Source organism: Fundulus heteroclitus, chromosome 18 (assembly GCF_011125445.2).
Source record: "Fundulus heteroclitus isolate FHET01 chromosome 18, MU-UCD_Fhet_4.1, whole genome shotgun sequence".
Taxonomy (NCBI): domain Eukaryota; kingdom Metazoa; phylum Chordata; class Actinopteri; order Cyprinodontiformes; family Fundulidae; genus Fundulus; species Fundulus heteroclitus.
Window position 1 is genome coordinate 25,139,488 of NC_046378.1, and position 19,902 is coordinate 25,159,389.

The following is a 19,902-nucleotide window of genomic DNA, read 5'->3' on the forward strand; positions in this document are numbered from 1 at the left end:
GTGGTCTGTGTTATTGAAGTTGCTAAATTATTGTGAAATAATGCCCATGCTTAACACGTGTTCTAACCACATTTTATGTAAAGAGATGTAAAGATTTTTCTTTTCCTTACATGCTTATAACTGTGCAAATGGCTGCTGCACGTGTATTCATTCATTCTATTCCAGTACTGTGGTACAGAAAGTTTCCATCACAACCTAATTAGTCTGTCAGCCCGAGGTTTTCATCTGGTGCACATGTTGAGCAAAACACCAAATGTGCTGGGTTATTTAGCTGGGGCAGGATTATATATAATGCTTCTAACTCTTGCATACTGGAAAATGGATGTGGCACAACCTGCAGAACCAACCAGACAATGTAATTTCCTGTTATTAAATGGAGGCTTCACTGCATGGTTTAAAGCTCACAGTGCTTCCATTACAGGATTTGCGAATCAGTAGTCACGTCAGCTTATGAAGATGATATGTGAGGAAATAATTGAGCAATTGCAGTGGTTATAGCTAAAATTGCAAACTGCTTCAAGGTTTAAAATTAGTTTTATTTCACTTTTATACTTCAAAAAATCTGTAACGTAAATGTATTTTGTAAAAAATAAATAAAAATAAATACAGCATCAAAAACATTATCTCCAAATGACCTTCGTGACAATTGTGTATTTGACAAAAAGCAGTTAAGGGCAAACAAACAAAACAAGAATAAAATTATATTGATGATAATGATAATGTTATCTTACCATTATTTTTTATTATTAAAGCTAATTTATGTATAACATAATGTATCCTGGACAGTTAAAATAAAACTGGAACAACAACAAAAAGTCACAGGAAGAAATATATTTCTGAGACATTTGTATTTTATGTGTCCATTCCAGAATATATATTGATACTCACCTTTTATTGGTCTACAGTTCCGCTTATGTTCAATACCCATAATTAAAACAGATTCCACATATTTAGAATGTAAATTGAGTATTAAAAAATAAACTAATGAAATATTTTTTTGTTTTGCAATATATGTTATTTCACTTCTGAAGAAGCCAATTGCTGTTTATAGTCATTAATATTTAAAATACAATACAGATACAAAAAGAATACAAATAAAAACAATTTACCTTCATCCTTCCATTTAAAAATTTAAAAAGGGGCCATAACAACGAATTTAATTTTTCTGGGGTATTGGGGTAGCTGTATATCATTGTCACAACCAACCCTTTTACTGAGGAGCACATTTAGCCTGACAAAACAAGTTGACTTTTTTATATGACATTCTTTGGAGAATTTACATATGCAGCAATATCAACTACATTAAATGGTTTATACAGTGATGTCATAGCACCTTTAAAACCATTCGTATTTATGTTTCCTTTGTGAAAACCATTTTAAATTACAATAGGTTTCATGAAAAATATGACCTGTAGCGACAAATAAAGAATTACCCTTTTACAAATCCAATGTTTATTTGAAATGTAGATGACACTCCTAAAACTGTTAGCTAAATATTAAAAAGACATCAACATTAAAAGCTGCTTTATTTGTTTGCTAAATAATTCATTTCACTTTTATAAAAACTTAATTGTGGATTATAACAAAGCAATTTTGGCAATCTAAAATGTCAAAAATTGTAAATGTTGATTGATGCTATCTGGAAAACATTTCTTCAAATACTGTTAAAATGCTAAAAAAGGCCACCGACACTTAAAGGACCAATGAGCACATTTTCACTAGGTGGAGCTTGAGCACTGTCTGTAGACCAAAACAAGATGTGCATCAAACCACGCCTCTCTCTCCCTCGCTCTAGCTCTCAGCACCCATTTCCCTTCTCACCCATCAGCTAGTATGTGCATATTTGTAAAGGACCCAAACGCAGGATCACTTTACAGAGAAGCATGCCTAGTGAAGAAGTAAGTAACTCATAGCTTTATAAAGCTGTTAGCAAAAGAAGGTTTTGATCCAATGGACGTGCTCTCCACCATGTTGTGCCTCGCGCTGGCATTTTATGGGCAGGGAGTGGCTAACCCCTGAGTGGCAGCTTTTCACGTGCACGTACATGCAAGTGCTGGTCCGGCTGTGTAAACAAGGGATTGGAGATCAACACGGAGAGATGGTGTGTGACGTTTAATCATAGTCCATCTAAAGATACCTTTAGTTCATCACAAAACTATATTTTTAGTTCTTTGTATATAAAATAATGACATTTTGCTTATTGTTCCTTTAATGTCTTTCAATTGTTAAAAAAAGTGTTTCTTTTAAAAGGAATACAAACTCGTATCATAATTGTACACTTGTTGAAAAAGAAATGCACCTTTGGACAGTCTTTGATTTTATTTTGTTTGGACGCTATAAATGCTGGTGCTGTTACATTTTAAAAATTTAGTTTAGATATTTATATGCTTGATGTCCAAAAAAGAAATCAGAGATGACACACAATTATCACAATTATCTGTCATAATTATCTAAGGTCCCCTATTGTTCCTGCTTATGAAATGTATGTGTGTTAAGACCTAATTATTTTTGTCCAAAAAACATTTGATGGAAATTAAGGACAAAGGCTTTGTTTCAAAACCTAGGGGACTGCAGAGTTTATTTCCAATCTGTTCTTATAAACCTAAACAACACATATTTAATTTTTAAGTTTGTGATTTATTATGGCGCGACAAACTTTTCATCGCTTAAAAATCTGGTGGTCCAAATGGTGCAAAGGGAGATTTAAGTCCCCAAAACGCAAGTAATTCATCTGCACTTTGACACCAGTTTATGCTTTTACCTCTGTCATAAACCATATATTTTTTACTCCAAAGAGCTTAGTAAATGTAGGTAAAAGACCCCAAGATGTCAACAATTTTAACTAAAAATATTTTTTTCACTGTATATTCTTTAAAAGTGTTACAGTTTACTTTGAAAAAAGTAGTTTAATCCATCTGGTTGAATTGAATTGAATTGAATGGGGGAAAATACAGATTTGTTTATCTGGTTATTTTAATGCATGAAAGATACATATCTAGATCAGCTTTCTTTGAAATTAAACATCATTAAACACCACGATGGACTGTGCCATGGCTGATTGTGACTTATGGCTCAGTTACCTACCAACATTCCTACTTGCCTGCCAAAATGAAAGAAAGTGTGTATCTAGTACAAAATGATAAGCAAAACACGGTGATGATCTTTTCTCTCCTCTGTCCCTGCGGAGGAAAATCATTCCTGTGACAAATTCAATTTCAACCTCACACTTTTTCCCCCCAGAAAAAGAGAAAATCAGAATCCATTAGTGATACCATGGTGCACAGTCTGAACACACCATCCCGTTTGATTTGTATTTTTTTTAAATGGCGCTCTGCGGTGACACATTGATGAGGTTGCAGTAAAAAAAAAAAGTAACCAAGAGGGAGTTATGAAGATAGGTCATACGTGAGAAATCTATCCATTGAGCTTACAAAAATCGTTTTGGATATTCAAAGTCTGAATAATTAATTCCCTGCTGAACATGCATTACATACAACATTAACTTTAACAAATTAAGTATTTACTGAGATATTTCTTTATTTATTTAATTTGTTTTTTATGAAAGAAAATCAGACGGAATCCTTTTAAATGTATGTTTTATGGATAGAAACATAATAAAAAATTCAAAAGAAAATCCTTCATGTCCTGAAACTGGAATCGGACATCTGGATAGAGGTTTTTAACTGGCAACCTAAACAAGAGATAAAGAAAGAGCAATGTGTTGGCAGGTGCAGAGTAGCCATGGATTTAGACCTGCAGAATTCTGAATGAATAGCAGAATCAATCCAATAACCTGTTCATACTGTCATATAGAAAGGCAGGGTAAAATATAAAAAGGTAGATTTTGAGAAAAAAAAAAATAATTTTAGCCCATTCTCAGTTTAAAAATAAAAATGGTGTTCAATTTTGTTCATACCCCTTGAACTTTTGACCAGTTTGTCACATTAAAACTACATACTTAAGTTCCCAGACACCTTGATCCAGCTGTTCAATTCCAATTTCAAGACATGAAGTATTTTCCTTGAAAAAAATGGTTTGCTCTTTGTTTCATTCGACAGGCCATTCTTTATTGGGATTTTGTGAGGAAGGCACAACATTATTTATTTTTGACAAAAATCTGATCGTAATCTGTGTGTTGTACATTTGTGTGTAATTCAATTCTATTATATATATAGCACCAATTCATGAAACATGTCATCTCAAGGCACTTTCCAAAGTCAAATTCAATCAGATTATACAGATTGGTCAAAATAATTCCTATATAAGGGAACCCAGTTGATTGCCTCAAAGTTTTGACAAGCAGCATTCACTCCTCCTGAAGGCCTCCTGGCCTTACAGCAATCCCTCATACCGAGCAAGCATGAAGCGAGAGTGGAAAGAAAAACTCCCCATCCTTTTGTATTTCAAAGGTCAAAGAATTATTAAATTGAGTCTTCCTATCGAAAATCTGGCCTCAATAAATCCTGTTGTACCCTGTAGGCCTTAGATCAGGGGTGGCAAACATACGGCCCGCGGGCTCCGCTTGATTTATGAATGTGAATAGTTTTATTATGATTCATGCGGGGGAATATCTCAAATGATATGGACACTACAATGGGAAAGTAGGAGAGGAAAGGAAGAACAAGAAAAAAAGAAAAGGTGAAAGAAAGAGGAGATAAAAGGAAGAGAATGATAAAACAATTATTGAAAAAAAACATGTACTTCGTTTAATTGAAAGTCTGCAGTTCCTATATTGTCTCACATGCTAGCATGTGAGGAGGGGAGAGGCTGAGGCCTGTTAGCTTATGGTGTGCTCTGATTGGAGAATATGAATTACGCAGAAAAACAACCTACGCAGAAAGACAATCCATTTTCTGATCTGACCTTTTTTGAGAAAAGCAACAAAGCTTACTGCGCCCAGCAGGTATTCATTCACATGACCCCGTCAGTGCACAACAGATCATATTATACCCCAAAACCTCACAAAAATTAAATTTGTTGTCATGGCCTCTTTAGTGAACAATTTTTCTGGTAAAGACATAAGACAAGACTTGCAGGTGACACTGTAGTAATTGTACAAACCTTTAAATCCAAGTGGTTTATTACAAATGAGAACCAAAGTTTTCAGATTTAAATTAGAGAAAAAAAATTAAGGAGATATAATTTCCCTTTCAATAATACTTTTGCTACTTTGTGTTGATCCATTAAATTCCAGATAATATACATTGGTTTTTGTTTTTATAACATGGCCAAATGTGGAAAAGCTAAAGTGGTTGAAGTTATACAGTAACACTAATATTTCTATTTACAGTGTTATTGAAGTTGAAGAACATTATGCTTAGAATGCATGGTGCTGCACTCTAAGCTTGTATTTCAATGTCAAAAAAGCCAATTGCTGCCAACACCGGACTTCAGTACGTTATATGTCTTAAACAAGATACAAACACATCAATGGACTGAATGAATGACAGATGCAGAAGACTGGGTGCAGACTGTTATGCCATAAAATGGCCTACAGCTCCCACTATGCAACATGGCTTAGGAACAAACCCGGGGCACCAGTTATCACTCCTCTGAGATGATCAAACTACCATGCAAGCAATGGCACATCTCTTCTGCAGTATACATGGTAATGGAGAGAACGTCATCTCAGCTCAAGATCCCTCATGTTGGAACACGTGCTGGAACTGGTTGTCATGTTTTTTAAGGCTTTTACTCACATGCAGAGCACGCTCAGGAGAACGTTGGTAGATTTTAGTGTTTCTATTGAAGGAAAGGGGAAAGGGACGACAGGAGTTGTCGGTAACGTCTGCGGGCTTCCGTGGACACGAACCGGAGGCGGGGACATGAAGGTAAATGTGGGAGAGAGGGAGAGATCAGTTGTGGGGAAAAAACCGGTGAGAATATTTCCACGTGCTGCAATGCTTACCACTATTCATGGAGTGAGATGCCGGAGGAGTGGCAGAGAGAGGATCCAGCACAGAACAAGCAGCCTAAGATGGAGTGACAGCGGGCCGGTGGAGCCGGTGGCAGAAAGGCTGACCAGTGGAGAGAGAGAGATCCGTTGGAGCGGCTTGGGAATGATCTGCTGTTGGCAGGTCAATCACAAGAGTCCTCGGTGGGTCTAGGGATCAGACTCATGATCAATGAGGTGCTGCGGATAGGGATCCGGAGCGAGGCAACCATACAAAGTTAACACTCTGGCGGTGTCCAGCTGGCAGCCTGCTGCTTAAATAGCCCACCGCCACGCCGTGAAACAAGGATCAGCTGAGGGGCCACGCCCCCCTGTCAAACTGTCGTTACCTGTGGAGAGGAAAGGCAGGGCCGGAAGCAGCCTGACAGGTGCTGCTCAGGCTGGATCCTGACACCGGCGGTCAATGTTTTTGCTGGACAAAAGCCGCACCCCACCTTCACCTATTGTTATAGGTTTTACAAAAGAAAATTAGGTTGTAGCTCACAACCAAGGAAAACAAAGCAGTTTTTCCCCTTCCCTGTTGACAGATGAGATGTCCTTTTCTCCTTTGGTCAAGAACTGCTCTGTGATACATCCTCTGCACAGACAGAAAACACAGCATCTCCAGCCATTTACTATGGCTCGCTGTGAAGTTAGCAAGAAGTTGGCAAAGATTCTGAGTCATCCAGGCATGATCAATCCAAGGTTACAAAACATTTTTCCTGTAGGCCAGACAGATGATGAGTCTAACAACTCTCCATTGTGAGGGCTCATCAGTTACAGGTTAATCTACAGTACATGTGAATCTAAGCTTTAACAAGTTCTCGTCAGCAGGTCTACAAAGCTTGGAGCTCCACACTACTCCAAACATTTTGAATTAAGAAAGCTTCCTGGATGAGAAGCGAAATGTCTTCAGCTTCAGAATGGAAGTTCAGCTGTTTTATTTTTTTGAACCTATTTTCGGATAAGCAAGACGCTTATCCAAAAATAAGCCGGGGGGGCAATGGAGCGAGCAGGCAGGCACTTGCAGGCGGGTCCGACAGATGGAGTTGGTAACTGAATTAATCCCTCTAGGAAGATCCAGTGACGAAAAAAAAATGACCTGAAGACAGCAAACACAGTGACCATCAACCTCTGGTAAGTAATCAAATGACTGACAAAAGACTTGAGATAGCTAACTACAGGACGTGGCCGGAGAAACTACCAGTAGACGTTAATCATCCAGCACTGAGTGAAGGGTCTGCTGCTCCTTTATCCCCAGCACTCTGATGAGCTCAATGAGCTCCACCTGTGAGGGCTGCCCAGGCTTTCCACCAAGATCCTCGCTGGAAGAGATGTATCACTCGCACTCACACAGGAACCCTGACACCAATATTTGCCTGGGCAGAATTTATTTAGAAATATGTTTAATGCCGATGTTTTACTCCAGCAGGGGTTGTTGATCTCTCAAATGTTTACATGCTGTGACTGAATTCAGGTGATTAGCTGCTTACTGTATTTCTTTTTATTTGCTTGCTGTGAGACCACCGCTCCAAAGGTTAGTTATTATTGTGGATCTCATCATTATTATTCTGAACGAGCCACGCCGTCGTTATTGTTAGGCACCAATCTCTTTTCCCTCCATTCTCCTCTCTCCCTCTGCTTATTTTTGGGCTTTGCTGAGATTTGTTTGAAGCCCATTTATTGGGTCAGCTAGTAGATTTTGTCATTGTGTCGATTTAGCCACCCATTGGTTATCTCCATGTGCTTGTGATATCTAACTGTGATTAATGGTTAGCTCATTGCCTGAGCAATCGCCATTTTGACTCTTTAGCTTAGCTGGTTGAAGCTCAGTGTGGCTAGTCGGATTATTAGCATCAGGCTTGTGTTTTGAAGAACTATCACATCACTCCATGAATTAGCCAGACCCATTTACATGCTGTTACATCATCTGGACTGTTTTATTTTTTTATTACTTTTTATTTAATGCTTAGTTAAACTATTCTAATTGTGGTCATCTGTGGTTTTTATATCTGTGATTTAATTTCTCTAGGAGTACAATTCACCCCTTTTGGGTTAACAATACAAATATATATACATAAGAGGCATTATTTTACTTTGCTTGTGGTTAATGGTTAGTGCAGTGGTTCTCAAACTTTTTCTGTCATTCCCCACTTTGGACAAGGGAGAATTTTCAAGCCCCACCTGTCCCCATCGCCCCAACACAATGCTAATGAAATATGCAAAAATCTTAAAATGTTTCAATTTTATTGAAGTAACAAGTAGTATCTAAATACAAACTATCTACATCAAATAACAGCAAGCTCACAAATAAAGAAAATAAAAATGCAGCTGTGTCAAAATTTGTATCAAGCTTAGAAAAAATTAAAGTGCCACACTGCAATATGTTAATAAAAGAAAAGAAGTAAAATCCATCTGGCAAGACAGGTCTATCCCTGCATTAGTGGCTGCAATGAGCCTGTTTTGCATTGCACAGTTTCTCAAAACGGGGTTGCAGGCTTGATACTGCCACTCTCAAGTCATGCTCAATGTTCAGCTGAGATCTGTATTTTGTTTTCAGTGAAGCAACAGCTGAAAAGCCCATCTCACAGAGATATGATGTGGCAAAGGGAAGAAGAATGCACACAGCTCTCTGCCCGATGAGTGGATACTCCCTCTCCACTCCAAACCAGAATTCACTAAGAGTCTGAGCATTAAACCTGAGCCTCAGGGTGGAGTCAGACGTCATGTCAATAAACTGGTCCTCCTCAGCAGACCTAAAATCAGCAGGTGCTGCAGAGAGAATAGAAAAAAATAGACTTACTCTATTTTTCATTGCATAATAAACACAAAGAAATCAGTTTGACAACAATCCATTCCAGTTAGCATACAACAGAAATAAATTCATGTATATTATATGAGTACAATATTCAATAAAATGTCAAAATACCAACCTGCTGCATTGAATGGATCCATAACCCAGGCATACTGAGCACTGTTGTTTGGGAAGTATTTTTGAAACAATCCACTCAGGGAAGAGAGGTGCTGCTTAATACATGGGATCACTGTGGCGCCTCCAGATTCAGTGGTTTCAGCAACTTCACTCAGGTTCTCAAAGACATCTATGTTTTGCTGATCGAGGCGCCTGCCCCATACCTCAAGCTTTCGGATGAATGCGGTGATCTTGTCTGCCAGGTGAGGTAGGTGCTTGTCTTTGCCTTGAAGCTGAAGATTTAATTCATTCAGCTTGCCAAACACATCGCTGAGGTAGGCCAGTTTCAACAGAAATTGTTCATCACTGAACTTGCTTGCAGACTCATACATGTGCTCCTCTTCCAAAAAGATCCGAATGTGTGCCCTGAGCTCAAAGACGCGCGACAGCACTTTACCCCGGGACAGCCACCGTGCTTCACTGTGAAACAGCACAGATGTGTGATCAGCTCCCATTTCCTCACAAAGTGCGGCGAATAGTCGCGCTTTCAGAGGTCGGGTTTTGATAAAATTTACCACGCTCACAACTTCTGTCAAAACCTCATTTAGTTCAGGGCTGAGCTGTCTTGACGCGAGCGCTTCCCTGTGAATGACACAGTGCGTCCAATGCGCATCTGCCGCAACCCTCTTTATTAGCGCCTGCAGCCCGTTTCTTGAACCTGCCATGGTCTGTGCGCCATCAGAGCAAAAGCCCACACAGTTTTCCCATTTAAGGCCGTGTTCTTTAAAGTAATTGTCCATGATCTTAAACAGTTCATCGGCTGTGGCTCTATTTTTTATGTATTTGCAAAACAGCAAATCCTCGCACAGTGACTCGCCATTTACAAAGCGGACGTACGAAATGAACAAGCAGTCTTTATTGCTGTCAGTAACTTCGTCCACTTGTAATGCAAAACGACTGTCTTTTAATTTTTCTATGAGTTGCTCTTCAAGATCACTGGAAATGTTGCATATACGCCTCGCAATTGTGTCGTTGGACAGGGGGATGGCTTTTAATTTTGCGGCGCTTGTCTCGTCAAGCATAATTGACACCATGTCTAGAGCAGCGGGGAGAACGAGCTGCTCGGCAATTGTGTGCGGTTTTTTGCATTGCGCGATTCTGTATGCTACTCTATATGAAGCCATCTGTGCCTTACTGTTTACTGATGCAGCTTTTACCATGCGAGTCTCCTGTTGACGGTATTCTGCCAGTTTTCTTTGAAAGAAATCAAGAGGCTTATTGACGTGACTGGGGTGTGTGGTCTCTAGGTGTCTTCTTAATTTGTTGGGTCTCATGCTGTCTGCTGCTAGCGGTTTAAGACACAGGACACACATCGGTCTCTCCTCTGCCCCCACCACCGCTGCCGTGAATCCAAGAGCAAGATACCCTTCATCATATTTTCTTTTTGGTTGGCTTTTTGGTTTATTAGGCCCGTCTGGTTGGTGTCTCTCTGCTGGTGCCGACTCGACAAGTTTTGAGGTCCGTGTCACAAAAAAATCCATGTTATCTTGTCCACAATAGCCTGCGACCCAATGGCGCGAAACAGATGTATACAGATACAGATACTGTATGTGAGCGCGACAGTGTTGCCAACTCCTCAGTAAGGAAAGTAGCTATTGGCTGTGCTAAAAGTCACTAGAAGTCACTGAATGACATCATCGCCTAATTTGCATAATCTGCCACATGATGTGATGTGTAAGTTATTGGCGCTGTGGGAGAAATAACGTTGTTAGAGACAGACAAAAAGTGAATAAAGACACTCAGAATATATAGAGCTACTTTTTTTCTGTCCATTAATGTTTATTTATTATTATTACTATTATTATAATAATAATTATTATTTTTTTCTTATTAATGTTTAATTTATTTCAATACTAACCCTCCTCCTTTACCCGGGTTTGAGACCGGCAAAATGAACCATAAAGACACACTATGGCGGAGTTACAATTTAAAAAAAAAAAGATTTTTAACGTTTTCTTTTTTCTCTTGTGGTCCACCAAGGAGCCTACAAATCACGGTAAAACATGAACATGTGGCTGTGTGAATCAAACGCCGTTATTTATTTAAGATAAAATATTTAAAATTCAGTTATTTATGATCAACATGCGCCATCAATCCCGGCGCAGGTGCGCTTTATTTGCAGTCTGGACGCTGAGGGTAAACTCGCTGTGTCGCTGACTGAAGCGCTGAGAGGGACTCCTGCGGTAGGGGGAGAACGGGGTTGGGACGGGGGAGGCGCCCCACGGCAGCACCTGCCGCTGGAGGACAAGAGTATGAACGATACATGCTTTCACGTAAGAGTGTCCAAAATTCGCTAGATTTGTCGCTAGTCGCTTTTTTGAAAAAGAGTCGCTGGAGGGGTCTGAAATATAGCGACAAAGTCGCTGAGTTGGCAACACTGGGGCGCGAAAGGTTATCCCGTTACAAATAATATGCCGACGTCACGTCAATCATTATTTTGGCACTTCAGTTCCAGGTCAAATTTTTCTCATATCTAATGTTCTTTTAATTAGACTGCATGTAGGCTAGTAATGATTACTTTGTGGGTTTGATAGGTCTAATAAGCGGCTACAGAAAGCTATAAGAACAGTTTGCTCTCACACGTTCTACATTTATAGTCACACAACACACACACGCCGGAACTTGGCGCGCCCCACCTGTCACGTCTCAATTCCCCACCAGTGGGTCGCGCCACACACTTTGAGAACCGCGGGGTTAGTGATTCCAAGTAAAATTATACTTAAAGGGTAACATTTACTGGTGGCAAGTCTAATTCGGTCATACAACTGACTAGACATCCATCTTTCATGGTAAATAATGTTAATAATTCTTAATTAATAAACCCATTTGGCTGGTACCCCTTAATCACAACCATTTGGGAGCATTTTTGTTGTTGCTTTCCCTTGATTGGAAAAACATATCATCAATTTTATAATATCCAATCATAGTTACAATCATAGTTATTAATAATATTCATAATCAAATAGGTAAGTGCACAACAAGACCAAAATATTAAAATTGAATGATTCACACTAATGTCTGTTTGAATTGCTGCAAAGATTTCACAAGCTGGCAAAGTTTTACTGTTTTTAAGTAATGGTTTACTGCTTCTTTCTGTACCTTTTGCTTGAACTGAATTGGGCAAGAAGGCTTTTGTTCACTCAGTGCCATCCTCCTGGAACTTGGAAATGTTGAAATTAGCTGATTGAGTAATTTACTACCAAACTAAAAGTTCTCCTGGCTGATTTAATAATATGTGCCTTTTTTCATAGTTTATTGTTTTCTTTTAACTATGTAACTTTTTTGTGTCCATGTCCTTCCTTATGTCATAAATGCTTAAAGAGACACCTTTATTGTGTAGAACTCAGAAGGAAACTAAAGTATAAATACCTGTCTTGTTTTTAGAAAGTAGTATGTTCAGCAAAAGCTTTACTTTACAAGATCTGTTGGAGCTCACTACTGATATGGTTTTAAAGTGAGATTAAATGCATCCTGACTCTGAAAGCACTTGCAAAGTATGCTTGTATAGCAACAGGGTTTATGACTTTGCAGCAACTGCCCTTCTATAAGTGGCATATCACTGCAGAAATTGAAAACACTTTCAGCAAATTTGGAATAAAAATATATTTCACTGCTTCATACTTGTTGTTTCTACGGGAGAATATCGTAATGCTTTTATGATATAGCCCAAATTCTTTAAAAGGGAAAGTGCAAACCATTTCCTTCTGTTGGTAGTACACTCTCAACAAGCACCTGACAGTTCCAGTTCAAATATTGACTTGTTTGCCTTTTCAGCTAAAACTTACTCAGTTATCTGAGGTTTGAGGCTGAGTTGACAGAAGCAACAAGGCAACATCTCTGTTTTTTTCCTTATCTTGACAGAGGCCTCATTACAGGCAAAAACAGCAAGCCCTAAACTCCCAAAAGGAGCTTATTTCACCAGTTGAGCTCTAAAAATTGAAGGGAACTGGGCTACATCGGACTCAATTAAGAATCAACATTAATATTTTTTCGAGTTATTTAGAAGTATTTAGATGTCTCAGTTAAATATCTTATTTTTACAACCCAAATTTGCCCAACAAATACCCTAAGTAACATGAATATTTTTTTTATTTCAAGCACAACAGATACACACAGTCAATGGCCGAATCCTACACTGCATTTAGGAATCCCCAAATAATATTGTTTGATATAACTGATGCTGTTTGTGGCTAGAACGTTTAGGTTGTTTGTATTATACATATTTAGTGTTGTCTTGTGCATTGTGTTTTTAAGTTTTATTAACCACAAATGTAAACCAAATTTCCCTTGATCGAAATTAAGTCTGAACTGAGTTGACAACTTCTGCTTTTGGCTTTGAATGTGCTACTGACATGAAAACCTAGATTGTAAGGCGACTCTCTGGTGTTGAGTGGAGTCAGCAAATCCAATAATGAGGATTTAGTAATGTCAAGAAGATACTTGAGATAAAATGAGAACATCCTTAATTTATCATTTTTCACTTAAACTTAAACACAAATAATTTCATCTAAGCATTTGTGCTACAGTAAAATAGTTTTCAAGCATTTACCCAAACTAATGGTACTAGCTTACCAAGATGATTGTAAGCGTGATGATCCTGGCACTGGGGTCGGTTTTATCCCTCACTTAGCACACCTGTTCAGCTCCACCCCGCCTGCAATCATCCTTCACCTGGTTCTACCTCCTTATGACCCACCGTCAAACCAGCCACCAGTGCCTGATCGTCTCAAGCCAACCCTCAAGTACTTTCTAGCCTTTCCTGTACCCTGTATCTGTCTGTTGTGGATAGCCTGCCCGTGAGCCCGAAACCCCGTTCTGTCTGTGAGTTACCGAGCCTGCCTAACCCCTTTGTACCTCTGTACCCGCAAGTTATTGGACCTTGGATTGAACCTGGACCCGCTTTCCGGATTGCCCCCATTTTTGGAATCGCTGTGTGGACTCCGTGTTCTGGACGTCACACCCGGACCGTGTCTGGATCACGGCAGTAAAGTCCCCAGCGGATCGTCAGCCCACTTGCCGTTCAACGGCTCCCGCTCCCACGGGTCCAGTCCGCAGCTGTTACTGGGCTTCCAACTGAGGAAGCCCAGTAACAGGTTAGTGATTCAGCCTCACACTCACACTCACTCTCACTCTCACTATCTCTCTCTCAACCGTTTTTCCCCAGAGCTGATCACTAACCTGTTGTCTCTGTCACAGGAGGTTCCCAGCCCAAGAGTGAGCTGTGCATTACCAGCAGCGCACTTATTTACCTTTTTAGAATAAAGTCTGTTGCATTCCACTGACATGTCTGTGTCGAATCTTGGATCTGATTTTCCCGTACGTTACAGTAAGATTATTTTAAATTAAACCAAACTGATAGCCTGTGAATGTACAAATGCCATGTTAAAAAATCTGTGTCACTCTACCTGAATAAATCTCACTCTGAACAAGGCTAAGTACCTGCACCTCAAGGAAAACGTTTTTTTGCCATGCAACTGTGATTGCTCAGTGCTCTAACCGCTGTTATTCCTCAACAATTCTCTCTGAGTTTCCAATCACTCTCAAAATGGTCTCTGATGGTAATGCCTCAGTACTCTGGATGATGCCTTTGGAGACTATGGTTAGGAGGTTTTGATTGAGGTCAACCTTCATTTTTTTTTAACTCTGAGACCGTTCTTTAGCCCTCTGATGAGTAAACTGTAGTATTTTTCCTTAGCTGTCCTCTTGTCCAGAATCGTCCCCATAGTTTTACTGATGTCAAAAGGAAAGAGGTTGTTGCTTTAACACCATATCACCAAATTTACCACAATGGTATGCTTCCATCACTGATCATGCATATTTCAGGATGATGTCTGAATATATTTGTTAACAGTGCTCGGGGGACATTTTGTACTTTAAGGCATCCAAATAGACCTTCCAGTGTTAGAGTGCAATGCTTCACTAAATTAGAGAACCCAATATATCAGACAGAGAAAGTTGTGCTTAAAATATTTATTTATTTAAAGGTATACTATGCAACCGGGGTTGATTTTCCAGCGAGGCTCCCCCCAGAGGGCGAAAGTAAAAGTGCACTGTCATAAAGATGCTCAGCTGTTCTGGTTTCTCCGTCAAGCCAGGCGCGGTTGTTTTGAGCTTATCAGACAGGTGAACGCAACGAATAGTCAAAAAAACGGCAGTACAAACAATGACTAACACAGTGAGAGTATGAACATCAGGGTTTCCCACAGCGCTATCTTGGCGAGGCGGCTGCCTCGCCAAACTCACGCTACTGCCTCACCAACATAAAAAAAAAAAAAATAAATAAATAATAATAATAATAATAAAAAACTCGATATGCTTGCATGTTTATTTGACGTTAACACGCCGTTCTTTGTTGTTGCTTTCGCACGTGCATATAGTAAATGGCAGGGCAAAAACACATGGAGTTCTCGCCGTAAAGCAAGACCGACTCTCGCGGTCTTGCACGAGACTTCTGAGCCTGTGGGTGCGGGCCGAGGGCTCCTGCAATTGCAAGTACGGTATTTCCCCCACAGACCACCAGGGCGGCCGAGAAAACCTTTGTTCGACCTGAAATGACTCATTTAATCATCCAAAACGGTATGGAACACATTAATTAACTGAAAAATGTTGCATAGTATGCCTTTAAGAAAATAAACTGACAGCAGGGTGCTTTTTGGAGGAGATGATGGTTGAACAGGCAGGAGACAGCGCGCAGGTCCAAGAGACAAACTGGGGCAATGTACAGAAAGGCAGGGAGCAAACTAGCAGATCTAGAGGACAGGGCAGAAAATGTGTTCGAGAAAACAGTCCAAGGCCGTGTCCAGAGTTAGAGTGCCAATCAGGTATCCAGCAAGGGAAACAGGGAATCCAAAATGAAGAAAAACTGGTCAGGGGACAGGTCAAAGAAAACTTCAGCAACACTTGAAGTTTCGGGAGCAGACTTTATTGACAGACCAACGCGTTTCGGCTTTTGGCCGTATTCAGGGTCTTTAAAAATCACATCAGTTGTCTTTAAAGAAGTACAATTCAGAAAAAATTTAAATAAACCAAGCACTTATTCACACTTACATAGACTGACCAATCAGCATACAGGGGGATGGCTCTTGCTCAAAACACTTCAATTTTAATATAGAGCATATAATCCCACACTTCCACAAAAATACAAACATAAGATCCATATATCACAACCACAAAATCACCAGAAGTAACAGTATAAAAAAACTGTTACTCCATAAAAACAATAGGCAACATTTTAAATAAAAACACCATTGACAATATAAATATCCAATTAATATAATTAAAAAAAATATATAAAACCATAAAAATAACAATGGGTCAATCACAGAAACTCATTAATGGACATATTCTGATTCATACCAGTAGGAGCTAAACTCTTAAGGTAAAAAATCCAGAACGCATCTCTCTTTTTCCTAATGACATTAGTATTTCCCACTCAGGGGACAGGGTACACACACACGCTAAGCTGGATAGCAACTCACTGAAGGCTTGAACACAGTTTGGCAGATACTGGCTGTGGGAGGCAGGTAGATATAGTTTGTTGACAGGTCAAAGCTGTGCAGGTTATTAGGGTCATCACAGGTGTAGCTGCTTCACTAATTAGCAGAATGGAGCAGAACCGAGAGTGTACAAAGCCAGTCAGCCCAAAAAAAAAGAGCTGATGCATAACACAGTTTATTTTGTCTTGTTCAAAAGCCTTTCCTCTTTGCCATAAGGTATAGTCCACCAATTTGAGCATTATGATGTTTTCAAACTCATCAATAACTATGACTATATATTAAATAGACCTGACACCATAGTGAGAGAAGCACCTTTGTGGCAGGATGCTCAAACTATCATGGTCTACTATGTAGTGTCGCTTGAATTCAGTGTCATACTTGTTTATATCACTTCTCGTCTCCAAACAGCGTTTTAATCATAATGAGATGTTTTTCTGCATAATATCTGGAAAGACTGATTTTAAAAATTTTACCTGAGAAGAACTATAAACAGCAAATAGACCAGTTCATTGTTTTTGTTTTGATTTGGGTTTTTCGCGCAGGCGTGCTTGACTGGTAGGCAAAAGGCGAACACAATGGAGGACACAAACAAAGAAACTGACGAGTTCTCGACATATTTTCGTTCTTTACAAAACGTATCACAAGATTGTTATAAGAGTAAGTTGATGGTTGATGGTATCCGATTGCCAGATCCATACAGCAAAAACCTGAAGGGATGGAGCGACTCTGTGAAATGCTGGCCAAGTGTTCTGTACGGCGACATATACAGCTACCTTAACAACACGCCAGGCCAATACACATGAGAGAGCATGAAAGCCATGAAATCACTTGACAGCTACAATTATTTCATATCAGGACATGTTCAGACATGTTTGTGTAACATATGAAAGTGGAGTCGGACACAGACAGCGCCTCAGCAAAGAGGAAGACCCGCCACCGGTAGGTTAAAAAAAAAAACATTGTTCACAAAGGATTATTTTGGTGTTTTTGTCTTATTAATCCTTTTCACAGACTCATGCCTGAGGGTTTGCATTCATTGTACATGTACATATATTATTACAAAATGAACGTTTACGTCTTGACTCAAGTATATATCCTAATTTTTTTATTTATATAATTATTTAAGTAGAACAATGACTAGTGCAAAATTAAGTTGTATTTACCGAAGATGAAGTGTAAACTGCAAATTCTGTCGTGGTATGATGGCTCCCACACTCGACTGGAATTGTCTGCCTGCATCCTTTTCATTGAAATTATCCATTTCTTTCATCTTTCTTCGTCCTTCGGTAAACGAAAGAAACGTACAACCGATGATTTGGAATGCCTCTGTGTGCAACCGGGAGCACAACAAGTGGTAAGCATTGTTTAGATTCCAAAAATAAACTAACAGTACACTGGAATTCACCTGTTTTGTCACGCTGGTAGACAAAAACATTACTGTTTTTGCCTACCAGTGTGACCCGGATGTAACGCGGATGTAGCTCGTGACCTCACGCGTGAACTGGTCTATACAGCATGTTACCTTGAATAAGGGACACCTGTTTGGCAACTCTTTCTTCGCAGAATGAGTGACTTAATTGATTTAACTACATACTGCTAATATTTAGACCCCCCGACTCACCCTTAAATTATTCATCAAAATATACAGAGCCTGCACAATGTATGACATTACTGTTGGGTGGGTTTGTTCTCTATTACTGTAGTAACATACACTAGTAGATTATATGGCACTGACTTGGATCTCGTGCCCCAGGGGTGTGTTCTGTTCCCTCTCCTCTCTATATATAGATGACTAACTCAGCAAACCCATGTCTGAAAGCCCTGAAATTTGTGGATGACACCACTGTAATTGGTGTGATCCAGGACAGTAATGAGTCTGAATACAGACAGGAGGTGGATCAGCTGGTTGACTGATAGTCATAACCAACTGAAACTTAACCCGCTCAAGACAGTGACAATGATGGTGGATGTCCGGAGAACTTCCCCTACATTGCCTCCCCTCACCATCCTCAACAACACCGTGTCTACCGTGAATCACTTCTGGGTCACAGGAACTATCCTTTCCCGAGACCTGAGATGTTCCTCACACATAGACACTGTTCAGAAGAGGGCCCAGCAGAGACATTCTCACATTTGTGGCCTATTCAGCTCCACCAAAATAATCTTACCTTCTTAGGACCATGCTTTCTAGACACTCTAGGAACATTAAAATGACATACATTAATCAGAAAAAAAAACTTATCATAACTTCAAATATTGAAAAAATAAATAAAATTTGTCTTTATATTATTACTGCACTTGTTAGGTCCAATAAGATATATATATATATATATATATATATATATATATATATATATATATATATATATATATATATATATATAGAAACTTTACTTTAAACATGAATACTGCCAGATACTCAACTTCTGAAACTTCTGCCATCTGCCCAACTAATGGTAGCATTTTCAAAAGGGATAAGCTTTTGCAAAGAATAGAGCAAAATTGACATCCAAAAATCGCACAAAACGTTGTCCAAGGACTGGGAAATGTGAAATGGTAATATTAATAGTGCGCAGTACTCAATGTGCAATATCCACTGTGCACCATAATAACAATAATAACAAGTACTTTTTGTAAAATAATCCACTCTATATCATATCATAACGATGTGCAATTTTCTTTGCACATCGTGCAAAGAAAATTGAGGCCTACTAGAAAACAGTGTGTTTTGTGCCGCCGTTTGGCATAGGAGCAATGTAGGCTGACAAACTTGGTATCAAATGAAATGTTGGATCGAGACGATCGAAACAAGCCCACTTGAGAACACGTAGCCCCCTCCTGTGTCTTGCAGTAGCTGTTTTCTGACCTTACTGATTGCCGGTATGGGAGAAAAGTAGGGGTAAGGTTAGGGTTAGTCTTTGTCTTGCAGTAGCTGTTTTTTGACCGTACTGAGTGCCGGTATGGGAGAAAATTAGGGTTAGGGTTAAGTTTAGGGTTAGTCTTTGTCTTTCAGTAGCTGTTTTTTGACCGTACTGAGTGCCGGTATGGGAGAAAATCAGGGTTAGGGTTAGGGTTAGTCTTTGTTTTGCAGCAGCTGTTTTTTTTACCTTACTAGAACAGACAGACTGTACTTTAATCTACTTCAGTCAAAACTGTGTCACAAACTTGAGATTATTCTGTTTTTTTTCCTATCTTCCTGGACCAAACCATTGCTCGTAGACTTCAGAAACATATATTTAAAAGGTAACAAAGGTATAGTGATGGAAAGTAAAAAAAAAAATCTGTTATCAGGACCTGGGTGATAGTTGTTATAGGGACTATTTGTATATCATACACATACACACACCATTTTCCTGATGTTGATAGAACATTGGATGTGTGTGATACCTTATGGTCTCAATAAAAACCATCCTTGGTCCTAATTAGGACCTTTTAATTTATTTACATCTTTTGGGGAAACTGCGGGAGATTGGACCTGATAGAGCCACATGAAGCCATATGGA

The 19,902-nt window shown here is 39.3% G+C and overlaps 1 protein-coding gene across 1 annotated transcript; it reads right to left on the bottom strand.

Annotated features, from left to right (window-relative positions):
* Positions 1 to 8,162: 8,162 nt before the first annotated feature.
* On the bottom strand, positions 8,163 to 10,706 carry LOC118566758 (zinc finger BED domain-containing protein 5-like). The gene is made up of 2 exons (XM_036150127.1): positions 8,866 to 10,706; positions 8,163 to 8,704 (listed from the first exon to the last, which is right to left on the bottom strand). The coding sequence occupies exons 1-2, from the start codon at positions 10,382 to 10,384 to the stop codon at positions 8,373 to 8,375; spliced, it is 1,851 nt and encodes a 616-aa protein (XP_036006020.1). The 5' UTR covers positions 10,385 to 10,706; the 3' UTR covers positions 8,163 to 8,372.
* Positions 10,707 to 19,902: the final 9,196 nt, after the last annotated feature.